Source organism: Carassius auratus, unplaced genomic scaffold (assembly GCF_003368295.1).
Source record: "Carassius auratus strain Wakin unplaced genomic scaffold, ASM336829v1 scaf_tig00215421, whole genome shotgun sequence".
In the NCBI taxonomy this organism is placed as follows: Eukaryota; Metazoa; Chordata; class Actinopteri; order Cypriniformes; family Cyprinidae; genus Carassius; species Carassius auratus.
The window spans coordinates 62,429-82,069 of record NW_020528082.1 but is presented as its reverse complement, the minus strand read 5'-3'; the positions used below and the strand labels follow the sequence as shown (position 1 = coordinate 82,069).

Genomic DNA, 19,641 nt, shown 5'->3' with positions numbered 1-19,641 from the left:
TCACAAAGCAGGTAAACCTTACTCAACACTTACTCAATACTAGGAGGAAATCCTTTATTCCACAGAAAAATAGCTTAAGTGATTCAATCCTGAAAATAAACACTTCTGTCGCTCCTAGAACGTATGTGATAGATGACATCTAGGATGCATTGTGGAGACGTGGGGATTCCTGGCTGTGTTGTTGTCATGCTTGCTGTGTGCGTTTAGAGGGAAACATATGGACACAGTTAGTGCTCCCCACCCTCATATATCTCCACTAACACTTCCAGAGATCAGCGCAGTGCGGGTTTGGTAATATTACACCAGCATACTGTCCCGTACAGGGAAACACTGCAGGTGTTTTTATTGACATGGCTGTTCTCATTCAATAGGCGAAGACGTACGCGGCTGAGATAATATTAACAGATGTGTGCTGTGTTAATAAGTCCTGTCACGCTGCCAGTATTTAAGTACTGGGCTCAATTCAAATCCTAGAAAGTCACCTTGCACACTCTCCAGAAGAGCTGAACGTTCTAGTTTACCTTTGGGGGAGTTCTTAATGTCAGACACAATTACCCCAAAGTGCGCTTAACTGCAGTGTTTGAGTGATGTTTTGATAATGTGGTTGCGGCTGGATGCATGATGGGATCTCTGTCATTTTCCGGGTACGGTTGAGTCATGACAGTGTTGAAGGTCTGTGGCTGCGTGGATAGACTCTGGCTTAGAGGGAGGCTGATTTACATGCATGCTAACTTCAACACAATGTCATTTCTCTGATGTTTGCATTTAAAAGCGTTTTTGTTCTGTATGGTTGAAAACTTGTGAAAACTGGCTCGGAAGTTTCACAAGGGACAATTACCTTGATTTTACATTGTTTTCTTCATACATGATATGACTATTTACTACTGATTAAACTGAATTAATAAATGCACAAATGATAATGTCACTCTTTATTTTGATGATTTAATTTTTAATTGAAATAATCAGTGGTTTTAAGTACGAAGTAATACTAATTAACTACATGCACTTACTATATGGATAGGGTTAGGATTAGGGTTACTTGCATGTAATTATGCATGATTGATTGTTATTATAATAGTACAGTAAGTACTTGTAACGTGTAACACAGACACCTTAACTGACAAAAAGACAACTGTTTTTATTTTACAGGTGTGTGTACTTACAAATTAATTTGTCATGTTTTTGCTTTTAAAAGTCAAGCTTGTGTGTTTTTGTTCTGCATTGTGAGTCTTTAGCAGCTTGTGGAAAACTGGTATTTTTACATAAATTTGACAATTACAGCTTGAATGGAAATTTAACATTTTTACATAAAAAAAAAAAAAAATCAAATCACATTACATTGAATGTGTTGCATTTATATATTTTAAGATCAAAAGTCTGCAACAAGGGTAAACCAGAAGTATTAGAAAAAATAAACAGATTTTTTAAAATTCTAATGTGACCTTATAATAATAAAAATAAACCGCTGAGTGTTTAACCTGTATATGTATTTGCTGTTAGTACATATAGCACATTAAATGAGGCTTTACCTTTTTGAGCATGATGATTCCCTCTTGGTTGTGCTCATTGGTGGTGATATCAAACATGGCTCCTCCATCTCCAGGGACGATGTTGTATTCCACCTCTGCGTTCTTTCCAGTGTCCAGATCATGAGCTTTGATTCGGCCAACCGCTGACCCGACTGCTGATGACTCCGGTACACGCAGGTGGAAGATGCCTGTAGAATCAATGAGTTTTTTAAAGCACACAGGACTAGTGTTGGGGAAGCTGCTTTAATAGTTGAGTTAGTTATATTTGGAATAACATGCTCCCATGAACTGTTCACATTGAAGGAATAGACAAGACACCCATACACTGCAGAGGATCCTTTGAGGGGCAAGTAGTACTTTCTACAAATCTGTTCTGATAAAGAAACTAATTCATCTACATCTTAGATGGCCTGAGGGTGAGTAAATAAGATTTTTAGGTAAACTATTCCTTCAAGAACATAAATATGCACAGTATTAATCAAATAAATAGCATCAGTTATGATTTAATCTTCATTGTCTCATATTTCTGAATGCACATTTACAACATATCCACATTGCCACAATATTCTTCCTCCTGTGCCAAATTTCAGAAGTTGGCAGCTCTAGAGAGGACATTATTGTTGGAGAGAGCGTTTGAGAACTGCCTCAATGCACTTGGCTGTAAATATGACAGAAAAAGCAGTGATGAAGTGTTGGTTTCACATTACTCTGCTACTTTTTGGAAAGTGCTTGTTTTTGGCAAGCCTACACTAAATTGAAAACAGCTGAGCTAATGCCGTGCTATTAAAAATGTAGTTAAGTTTATAAAATTGCTACTTTTGGTTAGTAATGCTGGTGAAGATGTGCAAAGTAGGCACAAACAGATCATGCTGATTAGTAAAATCCCCCCCCCCCACCACACACACACAAAAACACCTCAGCTAATTAAGAAGTCATTAGATGCATTAGTGCAATGCACCAAAAAACAAACAACAAGAGGGAGAGGGAGGCAGAGACATGGCCCAGAATGCAGCAGTCATCATAGTGCCATCCTCTGAGACGTGCTGATGGAAATCTACTTCGCTCCCAGGGTATTACCAATATTTACACAGCGAGGAAACCAGTCGCTGAAACTCAACATGATTTCTATTTCACCATTTCTAAGTGCAAATGAAACCTTTTTGCATGTACTTGTTTAAAGACTTATTCCAGTGGAAAAATAAACAAAGAACATTTTTTAAGTATTTAAATGCATAAAATATGAGACTGTTAGATAGAAGCTGTGAACAGGGATGGTAAGAGGCCGTCTTGTGTTTCTTGAAGCACCTCCTGTGACAGGCCTCTCCAAAAATGTGATGCTCAGGTTAAAAGAAGTTCAGCAGCTTTTAATAAAAGCACTTCGCAATTTTGCGTTATGTCCCCCCATTCCACTGGCCACATCTTTTTCAAAGCAAATCCACATGCTTTGTGGATGGCCTAAGACTGCATGTACAGTACATGACTTCTTTGCTGTCAGGAAACTCTGGTTTCTCTGAAATCTCATTAATTCATATATCTTACATTTACTGTAAGAATAAAAAAAATATGTGTGTGTGTGTGTGTTTCTTTCTACTACTCCAGAGATGCTGTTAAATATGCTGCCTTTCTTCTTTTATGCAAACAAAATTTATAGATTCAAGATTATTAATTTATTTTTAAAGAAATGTTGGCATACATTTTCTCCATGAATGCATTAAGTTTTTAAGCTTCCTCATGTGTATTAAAAAGAAAATTTCACATTACCTGTCAAAGGTTTAGACACACTTGCCTGAATTGAAGTTTATCATTATATTAAAAACTTTTTGGTCTAAAGCTTTATGCGTAAATACTTTAAATGTGTTTGGTGGAATGAATAAATTGTGCCTGCAATAATTTATTATTTATATATTATTATATAAATATATATATTTTTTACAGAACTACAGTTTTCTATTCATAAATAGAGCTGACTGCATACTCCTGAACACTTTTCATGAAGTCACTTTTCAAAAGCTTCTTTTTTATTTTAACTAATATTTTAAATTAAATACAATTAAAATAAATAATTTAATTTATTGTTATTTTATTTTTTAGCATCACAGTGAAATAATTACATTTTTAATGGAATTATGGGATTATAAATGAGCCAATTGAAGTTAGAATGTTAAACATAATAATGATAGTAAATATTACACTAAAATAGCCATGCTTGCATTTGACAGTTTTATTGGCTTCATTATTGATCTGAAATTAGAAAAGAAAAGAACAAGTAGGTGCACTCAAAGATCTGACTGATTTGAGTTTATGTTATACAGAGTGGCTTACTTTTGGAGAACCTGGGTGGGTTGTCGTTGACGTCACTCAGGGTGATGTTGATGGTGGTGGTCCCTGCCAGACCCCCTAACTGTCCGCCCATGTCTTTGGCCTGGATGAGGACCTGATACAGCTCCTTCACTTCCCTGTCCATGTTGGGTAGAGCTGTCCTGATGACTCCTGCACACACAGCGAAAGAGAGCCAGACTGTGTTAATGGAAAGAAGAGACAAGAGAAAAGGACGATAAAGGGATAGTGAGGCAGAAAGAGAGTATTACAGGCAGGTATCAGTGTGTGGAGAGAATTGGATTACAGAAAAGAGGGTAAGGTGAGGAGAAGAATAGGGTTTAGACCTGAGAATCAGGCCTGCTGAGAAAAGGATGAGAATGGTAATCTAAAATAACAGACGCAATTGAGATAAGAAAATTGAGAGAGGCAAAAAAGGGAAATGGATGAAGTTCTGCTGCATTGTGGAAAAGGAAACTGAAGCAAATTGAACTTAAAGGTGTAGCGTGTCAATTCTGTGCTATTATCAGTGTCCTGAAAATCTGTCTTGCCTCACAGCACGACTGAACCCAACTATATTTGTGTTGTTTTATGGTTTGAATTAGTGTTTAGAGCTTACAGGTTAGAGGCCGTTTAAACGACAACATTTTCAGCCAAGAACTGGAAACTTTTTATGCAGTTTGCCTTTTAGTTTACGCGGCTTGGTTTGGGTTGAAAACGCCACCGTTGTCATTTCCATTTAAACACCCAAAATGGGAACCTTTGAAACGGTTATGTCATGCACGTGTGTAGTACGTGTTCGGTATGTAGACATGCGATTTTAAAGGCAAGCGTCGATTGCGTCGCTGTAGTGTCAATTTTAAAGGCAAGCGTGAACAAATATACAGAACAGTGGTGGAGTACTTGCTGCTCAAGAGTTTGCTAATGCTTCTTCAGCAAAGTGTGGATTTACTTCCCCAATATTACAACCAACAGCGGAGAAGCATCATATACAACATATAATCATCACTTCCCTACAGGTACTGTTTACTTACAAGATGACATTGCCAACTACTGGCATGGCATGTGTAACACAGCCTTTTTGGCTGTTTTAAACTCCATAACTATTGGAAGAAGAGGAGGCGGGAACCGGCGGACAATCAAAATGAAACTTTAATGCTCAAAGTAACCATAAAAACAGCGCATCAGCCCCTCATGGACGACTGACGTGGACGAATAAAAAGCAAGCACAAACTAAAGCCCAGGCCTGGTCCTCTCTTGTCCGTCACTGTCGTCGCTCCGGTTTTATATCCCTCCATCTCCTCCGTGGGCCTCGAGACCCGTGGGTCAAGCAGGTGTCGCTCATTTCCAATCACTCCACCGGCCTAGCTCCTGTTCCCACGTCTCTCGTCACAGGGAATTTTTTTTTTTTTTTTTACTACATCGCTGTAGTCCTGCCTCACAAAATGCACTGCTGGATGAGATGTCACCTTTGTTTTTTTAATACCTTTATCATGGTCATGTGTCCCAACAGGTTTAATCTGCATAACACAGTGTTCTACTGCACAGAACGTGTCACGGTTAGCATGGCCCTGTTAGCCTCTGATACCACAGCCATTTAATAAAAAAAGCCTCTTTCTCTATTACTGGCTGAAATTTTGCTGTACTAGACCATTCTCAACCTTTTCTCTGTCTGTTCAAATTAAATGAATAATCAGGGATTAATACAAGGGAAGCAGCAATAATCACAAAAAAAACTATTTAAAAGTGGTTAGGGTTAAAGTGGGATACTTATATTGAAAGTATAGGGGTCAATAAAAAAAAAAAAAAATATATATATAAGGGTTTAAAAGCATAAATCTGAAGCTTTTAATTTCATAAACGGCTTTTGACTGAACAGTACAACACTGAATAGGTGTTAATGTAAATTTGTGCATCCATATAGTTATATCAGACTCAAAGCAATTTCTGAATGCACCATTTTTATTTTTTCCATAAATGCCTTTATCTGAAACATGCTGGAAAAATATAGGGCTATATGGTTATTTGGGGTAAGTTCTTGATATTTTAGCATACCCCGTCCAGAACATATTATTGCTTCCAGGAATCAGCTGCTAAGGAAACAGAAGTTCTCCAGGGTTCTTAAGTATTAGCACACAGATTGTTCCCAAGTTAAAGACTGTAAAACCCTTCCAGGGACCAGTACCTTTGCCTTCAAGTGTTTTTCTCCAGCTGCAAGATTGAGGTCAGCCCTAAAGCTTCTGGTACTTAACAATCTTAACAAGGCGACAAAGCTAGCGTAGCAATACCTTTTCTTCCATAAAGCACAACTAATGCGTTTCCCAACGCCACAAGAAGCTTTCCCAGATCAAGAGAGCGCTTCATAGGAGGAATTAGACATGGTGGTGGATGGTTAAGAAAGGCATGGACCTTCATTCAATGCCAATTTCAGATGAAACGTAAAAGGGATGTCATGTGTGATTCTCTCAGCCTGTTACAGGATGGATCTGTTTTTGATTTCATTTTCGCATGAGCAGATCTGTCTTTGAAGTTTGTGTGGTAATTAAGTGAATAGTTTTGTTGTCATTTACTGCATGACCATTTTTTTTTTTTTTTTTTTTGCTTTTTTATTTCACGGAAAGAAGAACGAAAAATTGGAGCGATTAAATGGTGGCAAACTTTCATTTTTAGGAGAGCTGTTCCTTTAAGATGTGTTAATTACCTCCTTCTTTTTGAATCCCATCCTCCTCTCATGGCTTTTGTTTGCTGTTGGTTTGTGTTCGCAAATTTTTTTGATAGGGCCTGGGACAAACCCAGATTTTTCTTCCTTACTAGTCATTTTATTTGTTCAACAACAGAATGTCACCTTTTGTGCCCCACTCCGGGTTTGCTGATATCAGGATATTATATTTGTATTCATATATTCCTGTTTGCAATGCTTCATACTTGTACAACAGGGCCGCAACCACACCAAAAATGTAAAAACATGCCCTTAGCATCAAGTTTACCTTGCAGGTTTGTGCTTTTGCACATTGGATATTACTGACCATTGAATGCAGACGAAGGCCATCTGTAAATTCCCATTCATTGCTGTAAACGCTCCTGTATATTGCGTAACAAAGTATTCAATGGGGAGAAAAATAAATATAAGGCAGTTTATTTGCGGCATCATTTGATGATGCTACAATTCCCCCAGCCATATACCTTAAACAACAGAAAGATCCATTTGCTGTGACCGGGCTGACTTTATTTTCATCTCGGAGAGTTTGAAATGCAGCACCTGATTGTATAATTATACATCTTTTCAGGCCTGTTTAGCTGACAGGATGTCCGTAACTGTTCTCCAGTTCAAAATGAATTGCAGTATATTTTGAGTTACAAATCCATTTTCTAGGCTGGCCACATTTTACAATCAAACCGCAGAGCTTATTTGTCTAATAGGGTCAATGAATGTAATTACGTTGAAACCTGTGAACTGTGAAATGAATGAGTCTTCTCTGTTGTATTACACAAACAAAACAGAGGAACTTGTTTGTTAATAGTAATTTCATATTTTTTTATGCAGCCAACATTTTTCTGTATATTCGCTATCAAATATTAAGGAGTGTTCTACCTGTTTTGGGATCCACGGAGAAGTACGGCTGGCCGTGAAGTATGCTGTACACCACCCTAGCACTGTTGCCGTATGTAGGGTCGTCTGCATCTGTCGCCGTCACCTTCATCACATATGTACCTGCACACACACACAGAAGATATCAGCCGTTTGTGTTAAACTGCATGCTTTGTTCAAGGTTATAACTGTAATAGCATGTAGGGTTTGACCGGGACTGGAAAACAGGCCTGTACAGGCACATCATTATATGCTTTGCTTATGACGGGCTGATATAAAACCAAGTATATGGCTATGTACTGATTCTCCACTCTGTTTTGATGTGTCTGAAACAGCAGTTTTTATATTACAAAGGCAGCACTTTTTAAACGACCCAATAAATGACAAATCATCCGTACTGTGGAAAGAGCTGATGGTCACGGGTCGCTGAATCCTTGTGTTTTTCTGAATTGCATCGCAATACTGTGCTTGACCATCTCACAATAAGCAGGAATCATGTGTGTTGTTTCTCTAATGTTATATATTTTTGGAATTTATATTTAAAGCTTTCTTTCTTTCTCCTTTCTTTATTTCTATTTATATATCCATCCATCCAGTCAGTGATGGCTGTACAAATAAAAAATAAAAACACATGTTCAGTAAACAGTTTTTTAAATCATATTTGAATAAAATATGCATATAGTGGCATATATTATTCTATGAAGATTATATCCTGCGCCCGAAGCCTGAAAAGCAAATGCAAATTCGGAAGTTAAGAAAGATTATATTTGTATATGTTATTTTGAACACTTTTTTTTTTGTTTTTGTTTAGATGAACATGCACTTCAGAATCATGCACACCAAGAACAGGCATATTTCATAAAGTACATACCGCCATTTGTGATTATTTATCTTTTGTGAAAACACTCAAACCGCAAGTAGAGCGAATTATCACAGACTACTGCCTGAGACAAGAAAAGAAACTTGAAGGCCTTGGAGGAGAGAGGCAGAGCGAAAAAACAAAGGGAACCGAGAGGTAATTGTGCAGATTTTAAATCAAGGCCATTTCCCCATGGAAGTCCTTTTCAACCAGCTGATGCAATTACCTTTTTTTCTTCTTTTTGAGTTCTCTCAGCACACATCGATATGTGTTCAGATTGTTCTGGCCTCCACACAGAGGTGAAATAGAGATATGAAAAGCATTAAAAACCCATACAGTTCCAGTCCTTTAAGTGACCTCCAAATGAGACAGTCAGAGACCGTCAGTGCAAAATCATGTAACCCAATGAAAAATACATCCAGAATACAGTCAAGAAATAAGGGAAAAGCTAAAGTATCTCTTGTTTGTTAACAGCAAGACTCCGTTATGCCTTTGTGATGGCAGAAGCCACAATCGAAATCACACAGACGTCTGCAGAATAGGTCTATAGCTTCAATAGGGACTATGGTGCACTTATAAACCAGTCTATTCACATTTTGCTATCTGAGATCATGAGTAGCTGTGATTCAGCTGGGAAGGGGAGGGTTTCATTTCATTGCCATTCAGATCAAGGAAAAGGCAATCTCAAAGTGAATTACCCTGATCTGTCATCCTCAGGGAAAGCAACATGAAAAGGGCTTTGGTGCTGGATAGGGCATGTAGTTTATTACGCTCAACACCAAATCATATGTCAGACTTTACCTCTCGCCATGCAAAGTCTTTCTTATTTCTTTTGTTTATTTGAAAATATGCTTGGGATTTCCATGACTTTCAGAACCTCTTTAAAAGCATAAGTCTTAATCTAAACCGAACTGCCACTTGCTTTCTGTTTAGCAGATGGAAGGCTATTTAATCAGTGATATTCTGTGCGCTGTGTTGTAATGAGTGGTTTCTCACCTGCAATTTTCAGTTTAACAGTATCAGCTTTCATAAGATGTAATTAAACTTTCTATGCACTCTGCATTTCCAACTGTTTTATCCTCAGACACTCAAGAGTGTGAAGATATCAGGTGGATTTTCCAGCAGTAATACAGTGCAGTAATAACTTGTGCATTATTTTAATTTACACAGGCCTTTAGGACAGGTACTATAATTAAGTATCTTGATTTAATTACCTTTCTTGAGTGTAAAAACCCTATGGCTTGAAATATTATATACTTTGTATATGTATATATATATATATATATATATATGTGATGGGTGTTTTAAGCATTAAGTTTATAAATAAAGTTAATTGCATTACAGTAGAACGTTATTCCACCCTTATTTTGACATTTTATGTACACAAACATTAAATTAGACGTTTCACTTGCATTTAATATGCTGTCTGTGCATGTACAATTACTTTTGAAGTAGACACTAAAATGGGACAACTCATCTTGGACCCATACAGTAGCATTCAGTGTGCCATTATTTTTAATTTATGATGATATTTGGTTACACTATATTTTAAGGTGCCCTTGTTACAGTGAAATCATAATTTTTAATACTGAGTAATATTAATTAGCTACATGCACTTACTATGTGGTGAGGAATAGGGTTTGGTTTTGGGTAACTTGCATGTAATTATGCATCATTTATTTTTTATTATAATAGTAAGTACATGTACAATGTAACAGGGACACCTTAAAATAAAGTGTTACCAAATATTTTATTGTTCTACTACTAATACATACAAATAATTAATTTTGCCTTTTTCTTTGGGGGGTATAACAGTATAATAGATTACCTCAAAGTTAATAGACATGGATTTAAATGCATTTTTTTCTTCTTCTCTCAGCAATGCTCTCTGCAACTACAGGGAGCCACTTAAATAGACCAACTTAATTACATGCTACAACAGACCACTCAACAGTAAAGACACTTGTGTTGTACTGCAAAAGTGAATGATACAAAAATATAGGATAGATGGAGACAAAAAATAATTGTAGCATTTTAAGATAACCTTATGTTGCTTCTTGTTTACTTCTATATCATTTTATGTACAGCAGTGTTGAAGCACAACAGACGTCTATTCAGACACTTACGGATTATGAGCAGTTCCGCTGAATTTTGCTTAACCTAAAATAGTCTCCGAATGCTTTCATTTAAAACTGAACTCTCTTGGGGCCTGCGACTACAAATGATTGCGAGTACGGGAGAATTACTGCTTCGGTTTACGGCACAGTATTATTACAGGCAGTTCCTGAAGTTCATAAAGCAACTTTATCAAAATTACCGTTCATTAAAAGTGTATACAAATAACCTAGAATTGAATCAAATTTGATTAAAATGAACTTAATGTAAATGAGTCTCTTGCACTTTCTTTGGAAGCCGTTGGAGCTGAACTGTGGATTGTGTTCACAAAATGAGGCAGAAAATAACAGTAATTGTAGTGATTATTGATAGTTTGTGACAGTAATGGCATATTTTATTATTAGAAAACTAAGACTGCTTAAAGAACATATTGATTTTTTTATTATTAACTTCATGTTTCATCTGTCAAAATAGCTGTGAACTTGCTGACAGTTTCTTTTGGGACTATCACATGATAAGATGGAATCAATTATACATTGCTTCAATATTTAATATGTTTTAATAGCAAAACTGTGGGTTCTTTTCTCAAGTTTGCGACTAAACTGGTTAACAAGCGAGCTTTCTTCTGAGCCCTTGTCTATCATTTTGTTTATAAGTCTGTGAAGTATCCAGTTTAATGTTATATAATTCAAAGCAAGCAGCACTTCATTGACCATCATGTTTGCAGTGAAAATAGCGTCATATTACATCGCTCCCCAGCGTGGCCTCATGGTATTGATGCATCGTCTGCAATCATATTTGACATCATGATTAAGAATATTTGTCCAAATAATGGAGGCCATTATGACTTTAACAAGCTCTGCAGTGTGTTTCATGAATGCAAGAGGATAGCGCTTCATTGATCTGCTAGTAGTTATAGCGATTGGATTAGGCCGTGGAAATCAATACAACTTCTGGCCGGCCTTAGAGATGGCCTTTTTAGAGAAGCAGAGACAGTAACAAAATAAGATCCCGCTGCCATCATCACCCGGAGCAGATGCCTTGGTGAAATAATCAGTAATACAATCAAGCGTTCTACCATGTGAGATGAGGAATCCTACAAGGGCTGTGTAATCCAGTTTGGTGGGGATTTGGAGCCCATGCACTTCTCATTATCTGACGGCACACAGTTCCTCTCTCCCACACCAATGAATATTTGGCAAACTCCATAATATGTGGAAAAAACATGACCTCCAGCATCCCTCGCTGTAACACAGTGACAGTCATTCTTTCTTTCTTTCTTTTTTCTTTCTTTTATATTTACAATTTAAATTCATTTGAGTGTAGTTTTGCTGTTTACATTGTTCTATTATACTGAAGAATAACCTTCAATATATCAGTTTTGTGACACTGTGACCATCCTTGTAAACCTTTATTTTTATTTTATTTTTTACTTTTTTAATTTGGCATAATTCCACTGTGTTGAAGAATAACCTTGAATATGCCAATTTTGTAAAAATTATATGTGCGTGGTTGTTTGCGCGCGCGTGTGTGTGTGTGTGTGTGTGTGTGTGTATATTACAGTTTGAACCGTTAGTTTATGACTTAAACAAGATTGATGTATTTTTTTAAGTTAGGTAGATGTTGTGTAATTCATTAGTCCAGATTAATGTAGCATAAACAAACATTCATTTTATTAATATTACAAACAAATCTAATATGTAGTAATTTAATGTAAAATTTATAGAGTATTAATAAATATTTTGTATTTATAAATTAACATTATTCTAAAATTATAAATCCTGTAAAAATATTGTTCATTGTTAGTTTATGATACATTAACTCAAGGTAATGCATTCAACCTCATTCCATTATTTCCATAAATAAATGAATGAATGAATGAATGAATGAATGAAAAATCAGGGAAACCTCTTACCGACAGGTGACATCTCAGGCACACTAGCCGTGTAGGGCCCTTCCAGGAACTTTGGCTCATTGTCGTTGATGTCCTGCACCTTGATGACAAACTCGGACTCTGGTTCCAGCGGTCGGTTGGTCTCGATGTCCACTGCTTGAGCTCGTAGCGTGTAGTAAGGCTTCTCCTCGCGATCCAGACTGCGTAAAGCGTGTATGTCCCCGGTGATCTGGTCGATGGTGAAGATGGTTCCAGCGCCATCGCCTGAGAGAGTGTATTTCACTGCACTTTCTCCTTTATCCAAGTCAGTGTGTAACTAAAGAGACAGAAAGAAGAATATGGAATATGCATCTAGAATACACAAGTGATCAAACATTTGTAAAATTACCAAAGTGGTATCTATCTATCTATTGATTCCTAGTCTATCTCTCTATCCGTCTGTCTGTCTGTCTGTCTGTCTGTCTGTCTATCTATCTATCTATCTATCTATCTATCTATCTATCTATCTATCTATCTATCTATCTATCTATCTATCTATCTATCTATCTATCTATCTATCTATCTATCTATCCAATCCAATTCCATTTGAATGAAAGTGAATAGCATTTGAATGCAGTCATCAATAATATTGTTCATTAATTTGATAGCATATCAGCGCTGTACAGTGTTATTAATCATATGCATGTCTCCCATCTGAAGAAGCATCAATCAAAGATTGTGTCGAAGTTGAGACAGTAATGTTTAAAAAAGCTTTTGTTTTCCTCAATCTGCGCGATATCTTGAGTGAACCATAAATCAAAAGAGAGCTCAATTATCAGACTGCTTTATTGTCATATATCTGCACATTCAGAAATGAATGAAAAGAAAGAGACTAGAGGTATGCCAAAGAAAAGAAGAGCTAAAACTCAGCAATCAATCCAGTAATAACTAGAAGTGGAAAAGTTAGGTGATACTAATTAAAAATGTAATTAGCATAACAATAGCAATCAGTTACACAAAAGGGATTCATGTGCCGACTGGGTCCTTGAGAAACCTCACAAATATGCAGAACTGGTGAGAACATCTTGTCTCTCTCTCTCTCTCTCTCTCTCTGATAATAAGTTCAGCACAAATATAACACAAAATGGACTAAGCGTCTTCCCAGACGCTCATTACGCTCTCAGAAGAAACGCTTGCTCTTATTTTTTCACAAACATGACAAGTTCAAACCGTTTAGCATAAACTGACAAGCAAGAGTGATAAAGTGAGAACTATGTGTTTACATGCAAATTTCTGCCGAAAAAAACAAAAAAACAAATTGAAATATATATATAAAAAAAATAACCCCGCCGGAGGAGAAATACAGGAAAGCATGGAAAGGTTGAGTATGTACTAATATGTCTGTTTTCATACACACACCATTTATGAATTATGTTTGCAATAAGATTAGTTTTGGAATGTTGTTCTTTTAAAAACTTTTAAAGGTATTTTAATAATATGTTTGAATATGTAATATCGCATAGGATTTCTTTAAAGTGAAAAAGTTAACAGCACTAATTTGATTTGGGTAAGCTCTTTATTTATTTATTTTTAGAATATTTTCAATCTTAAGGAATGTTTCACTCAAAAATTAAAGATGTAATAAATAAATGTACTTATCCCGAGGCCGTACAAGATGTAGATAAATTTATTTCTTCATGGGAACAGATTTAGATATTTTTTTTAAATCATTACTTGCTCATTAGTGGACCCTCTGCAGTGAATGGGTGCCGTCAGATTTTGGGTGAACTATTCCTTTAAATATAACTTTTTATTGTAATTGTTATTGACCTAATTACATGATGGTAATTTCAGAAGCATACTTAAATATAAATACTTTTATTTCAACATATGTAAAATCATATTGCAACTTTATGGCTTCACCATATCTGCTTAACATCTTCTTTGCAAATAAAAGTGCAAGTGTACATATAGGCTTAGACCTCTATTATGCTATTCTCAGCTTACATGTCTGGAGTAAAGATAAGCACTGGATTGTATGTGTTATTGTCTCAGTCAACAGGTGCTGAGAAAGCAACAGTCAAATACTTGCCTCCTCTCACAATACGGACAATTAGAGGCCTGTTCTATCGCCTGCAGATTCAATAGGGTCCTAATATACTGCAGGATTGAATAAAGGCTCTATTATCATTCGGTTCCATAAGCGAAGGATCAACCTGTCAAAATTACTTCTTTAGCAGTCTTTTTAGGGGTTACAAAAGCAGTAATTATTAAAGCTGTAATTCCTTCAGAGATTTTCAAGAGAAGCCTTTAAAAAAAAAAAAAAATGTTTGCCTGATATTTATAATGTTCTCCAAACCCCAGACCAGATCTCATTGATCTATCAGCTCTCTACATTACATATGTGTTTCTGCACTCTCTGTGTGTGTGTGTGTGTGTGTGTGTGTGCATGATCATAAGGTTCGCTACATGGTGTCTGGCCAGTGATTAAATGCATGTTTGGTTTGCAAAGGAAGTGTCAGCTCTATGACTGGATATTTCTTACACACCAGGATACTGAAAGCCCTTGAGGACCAGCGTTCCTGCACACTCGCTGCATGCTAATATAGTCAGACCGTGCTTAAACACTCAGCCAATTCAGTTAAATAAATACATTCCCCAGCGTGCAATGACTGCAAGGAGTCTGAGGAAACCAGCACTAGAGTCATTTACTCCAAACCCACATGCATATGTGTTTATGGATCTTATTTCTGTGTTTATGGATGTGAAAAGGGAGACATCTGTGCAATAGGAGATATATATATGAATATACGTGTGTGTGTATTTTAAAGATCCATTGGGGTGTGCAGTGTGAACAAAAACTTCTATCATAAGTGGATTTTTTTTTTTTTTTTTTATCACAGTATATGCATGCATATTTATGTTTAAAAAATCACATATGATAGAAGATTTCGGAATAATCGCATATATAATATAATATCCAGGATATTATATGGTTTATACATTTTTTTAACATATATAAAAAGTCTTTAGGCTCAATACGGATGCATTTATTTAATTTTACTGTATTAAAAACAGCAATATGTTGAAATATTATTAAAAATATGTGTGTGTGTGTGTGTGTTTGTGTATATATATATATATATATATATATATATATATATATATATATATATATATATACATACATATATATACATATATATATATACATATATATACATATATATATATATATATATATATATATATATATATATATATATATATATATATATATGATGCTCAACTATTACTGATGCTCAGTTATTTATAATGGTTTTTATTATACTTTATTATTAAGTTTTTGCTGCTTAATATTTTTGTGGAAACTGAAACATGTTCTATCAGGAATATTTGATGAACAAAAAGTTATGAGGAATAGCATTTACTTAAAACAGAATTATTTTGTAACATTAAAACGTTCGTAAATGGGGGTGTTGATATCAGGATGTGTTTTACATGGATCATGTCTGTAATGTTGACAAAAATAGGAGAACAGAAGCGTGTCTGTGTTTATTAGCGTATGCATGTTTTGAGCGATGGGGCAGATGCTGCGTTAGCCATAGTGTTTGCATTTTGTGTTTGCCACATTTCTGGTGCTCTGGGGCGCAGATTCACAGGAAACTGTGAAAGCGGTCTAACACTCGTGTAGTTTATTGTTCAGTTCGCTGTTTGATTACGTGGGACAGAGAAAAAGTGTGAGGGAGTTTTTTTGAGAGCTTTGTTTTTGCTCATGAGGTAGAAAACTGACATGCATCTGTGTGTGTGTGAGTGTGTGAGTGTGTGTGTGTGTGTGTGTGTTATGAAACAAACACAACAGCCCCAACAGATGGAGACAGTCTCAGGTGTATAAACGGCTGATCTAATCACAAGCAATTAAGGAATGCAACATTGTACTTCCGCTTACTTCCGTTATTATCAGCATTGATCATAAGAAATGCTTCTTGAACATAAAATGGGCATATTAGAATGATTTCTGACGGATAATTTGACTGAAAACTGCTGTAATGGCTGCTGAAAATTCCGTTCTGCACCACAGAAGTAAATTGCATTCTAAGATGTAGTTTTTATTGTAATCATATTTTTGATCAAATAACTGTATCCTTGGAAAGCATGGGATTTCTTTAGAAAGCATTTTAAAAAATTACGTATCTCAAACTTTTGAAGAGATGATATGACGTGAAACTTTTTCTGTAAAAATTATAATTGTGATCGCTGATGGCTGACATCAGTGACATCTGTGCGAACATGCAACAAACCAGCCTGGTCGCCATAGTGATATTTAGCATTTTTATAATGTGCAATTTATAAAAAGTACCAGCTTGCAATTAATTAACTGATGCAAGATATCCATGCTTTAATGCTTCTACACATGACAGATGAACACGTCTTTTCCCCTCGCCTATATCTAAATTATGCTAGAAATATGGATCATAGCTTAAAATATTAATAAGGTATATGAACAATTTGAAGGAAAAGTGCTAAAAAGCAATTTTACTTTCAAGACTGTAATATCAGCTCGCTCTGAAATCATTGTGCCTCAGTGCAAGGAGCGAGCAATACTGCTTGGAACATTAGCGTTTTTTAAATACCTTCAGTGCACTTCAAGCAGAAATCTCATTATTATAAAAGTTGGATTAAAATATGTGGTAGGTAATATTGGCAGTGCAGATAAATGACATCATTATTCCCTTTTACCTTAACCAATCTGTGCCAGCGCATTCGTCATCTGTGTCATACGTTAACACTGCAAATATCTTATTTTCTAAATGCATACAGACTGGGCTGCTGTATCGCTAGCATTTCACATGCATAATTTGTGGCCCAGTTATCCAGGTTCCTGGATGCAACCGACACCATTTTCTGGTCATTTTGGATCGTAGTGCTTTAAATGTAATCATGAGTTGGATTAAGTAACCTTCAAACTGGATTCACCATAATATTGAAGGCATTGGTTGTCTCCACAGTGTCCATTATGAAGGATTGCGTATCACACAATCTTCAATCTTGCACATGATGGAGCTGTCATGTTTAAGGCAATTGTATAACATGTTTTCTATAGAAACCAACTGAGACTAGAACAATTGCATGAGATAAAGTTTGAATGTTGGATTGACAACAATAGACAAAAAGCATTGAGTTTTGAAGGCCCATTTCCCTTAAATATTCTGAGGACTTCTGTTATAGTAGTGTTTGGATGAATGGATAGAAGTTTGCAATAGGGCTAAATATGCTGACATGGTTTTACGTTTACACAGTAAACACTTTGTTACCTTCCATTAATTAATTAATTCATCCATCCATCCATCAACCCATCAATATATTGTCATCTAAGGATCCATACATCCAGTAAATACACATTCATACTTAGTCCATTCCATCCATCCATCTGTCTAAGGATTCATCCATCCATCCGTATGTTGTCATCTAGGGATCCATCAATCCAGTAAAAACACCATCCATCCATCCATCCATCCATCCATCTATCCTATACACCTTCATACTTTGTTCATTCCATCCATTCATCCATCCAGTAAAACACCTTCACACTTTCTTGATTGATTGATTGATCCATTCATTCATTAATCCATCCATCCTCCCATCCATCTGTATATTGTCATCTAAGGATCCATCCATCCAGTAAATACACCTTCATACTTTAATTCTATCCACCCATCTGTTTAGTTGTCTAGGGATCCGTCTATCCATCTGTCCATATGTTGTCATCTCGGGATCCATCAATCCAGCAAATATACCTTCATCCATGCATCCATCCATTCCATTAAATCAATTGTTTTTATCCATTGTTCCATCCATCTATCTATCTGGTAAATACACCTTCAAATTTTGTCCATCCATCCGTCAACCTCATCTGTTAGAAAATATTTAAGTCAAAACAGACTGTGTTGAGTTTGGAGGATTCTTCTTCAACATTCTTTGAGAAGTTACTGTACGTTTACAAATGTTTGTCTTATTAGAAAACCTTGTCCAAGTTTGCTTTTGAAAGACCAATGTAACCAGTGCAGCAGCAACCTCATTGTGCTTGCATTATTAATAAGCAGTGCCTTATTCTCTGACACATTTGAGCCCAAGCACTGTGTGTTGCATGGAATCTCCACAGCATCACCGTTCATCACACTATAGGGCTGTAAACAGTCTTATCAGGTGCACATTTCCAATCATGCTCTAGTCTCATTAAATGCACACAGTAAAGCTGACCTCTCTTTTAGCCAAGCCATGTTGTGAGACACACACAGGTAAAGATTGGCCTGTTAAAGATAAGCTCTCCAGCGCAAAATCCATTATTATCTGCTTCTGTTTGCTGTCAGCCTGCAAGGTCAACCCTAGATGAGGAATTCAGAAGAGGCTCAATCTGGCTCGGAACAAATTTGGTGCAGAAGAAGCACTTCTGATCCTAGTAAGGTCAAGTATTGCTTAAGTACTCAAGTATGCTGTTGCATTCTGGGTAAGCATGCTGTTATAGAAATATCTGCAGAATCCATGTAATTGTATTCATTTTGACTTAGGGCAAAGAAAAATCATTTATTAGCAATACAGCCTAAATACACATGACACCATTTGTCTAATTTAAGGACAGATTTACTAAAAGTAAATTTTAAGACTTCAGTATAGATTACACTGAAACATCTATGTCAGTCTTTACAAGGAAGGAACGCATCGAAAGACAGTGCATGGTGCGCTTGACCATAAATAAGCCCAGTTAAGTGATCCATGGCAATGGTACTCAAACCTCTGTTAATGCTTTAGACATGCTTGGTGAAGAGAGTGAATGGATAATTACAGTCTGTCTTGGCGGGTCAGTGTACATGGTAACCTTGATTAGTGTACAGGTCACTGGAGAGATTCTGTCTGGTCATTTGACGCTGATTACTCGAGAGCGCGGTCTGTGATTGCATTATGGAACTCTTGCTGGAGCTGCTGTGTATTGATGGAGTGTGTTATACATATAAAGGGCTGGTTTAACCATTTAGCATATGAACGGTTTTGAAAGGCTAGATTCATTTGAAGGGTTGGATGATATTGTGTATACATTGTGAATATAAAACCTATTATCTTTCATTTAAAAGTCAACATGAAATAACGGTCCTAACCCATTTTACTTCTGTAATGTTACATGTCTGAGTGAAATATTAAATGAGAAAAAAAAAAAAAAAAAAAGTAGGTCAGTACTAGATTTGATCTTTTGGAAAATGGTTGGATTTAAAAAAAAAAAAAAAAAAAAAAAAAAATTGGTGATTTATACTACACTGAGTTTGAAACACTACCAGCAGTCAGTTTTTGATGAGGTTTGTTTTTA

The 19,641-nt window shown here is 36.1% G+C and overlaps 1 protein-coding gene across 1 annotated transcript in view; it reads right to left on the bottom strand.

The window, feature by feature from the left end:
• LOC113094796 (cadherin-12-like) overlaps nucleotides 1-19,641 on the bottom strand; it is a 113,820-nt gene that overhangs the window by 37,218 nt on the left and 56,961 nt on the right. Inside the window, exons 3-6 of the mRNA XM_026260450.1 lie at nucleotides 12,324-12,618; nucleotides 7,438-7,557; nucleotides 3,852-4,019; nucleotides 1,530-1,717 (exon numbers count right to left, since the gene is read on the bottom strand). Of these exons, the coding sequence (XP_026116235.1) occupies nucleotides 1,530-1,717; nucleotides 3,852-4,019; nucleotides 7,438-7,557; nucleotides 12,324-12,618 (771 nt within the window). The remainder of the gene's footprint in view (nucleotides 1-1,529; nucleotides 1,718-3,851; nucleotides 4,020-7,437; nucleotides 7,558-12,323; nucleotides 12,619-19,641) is intronic.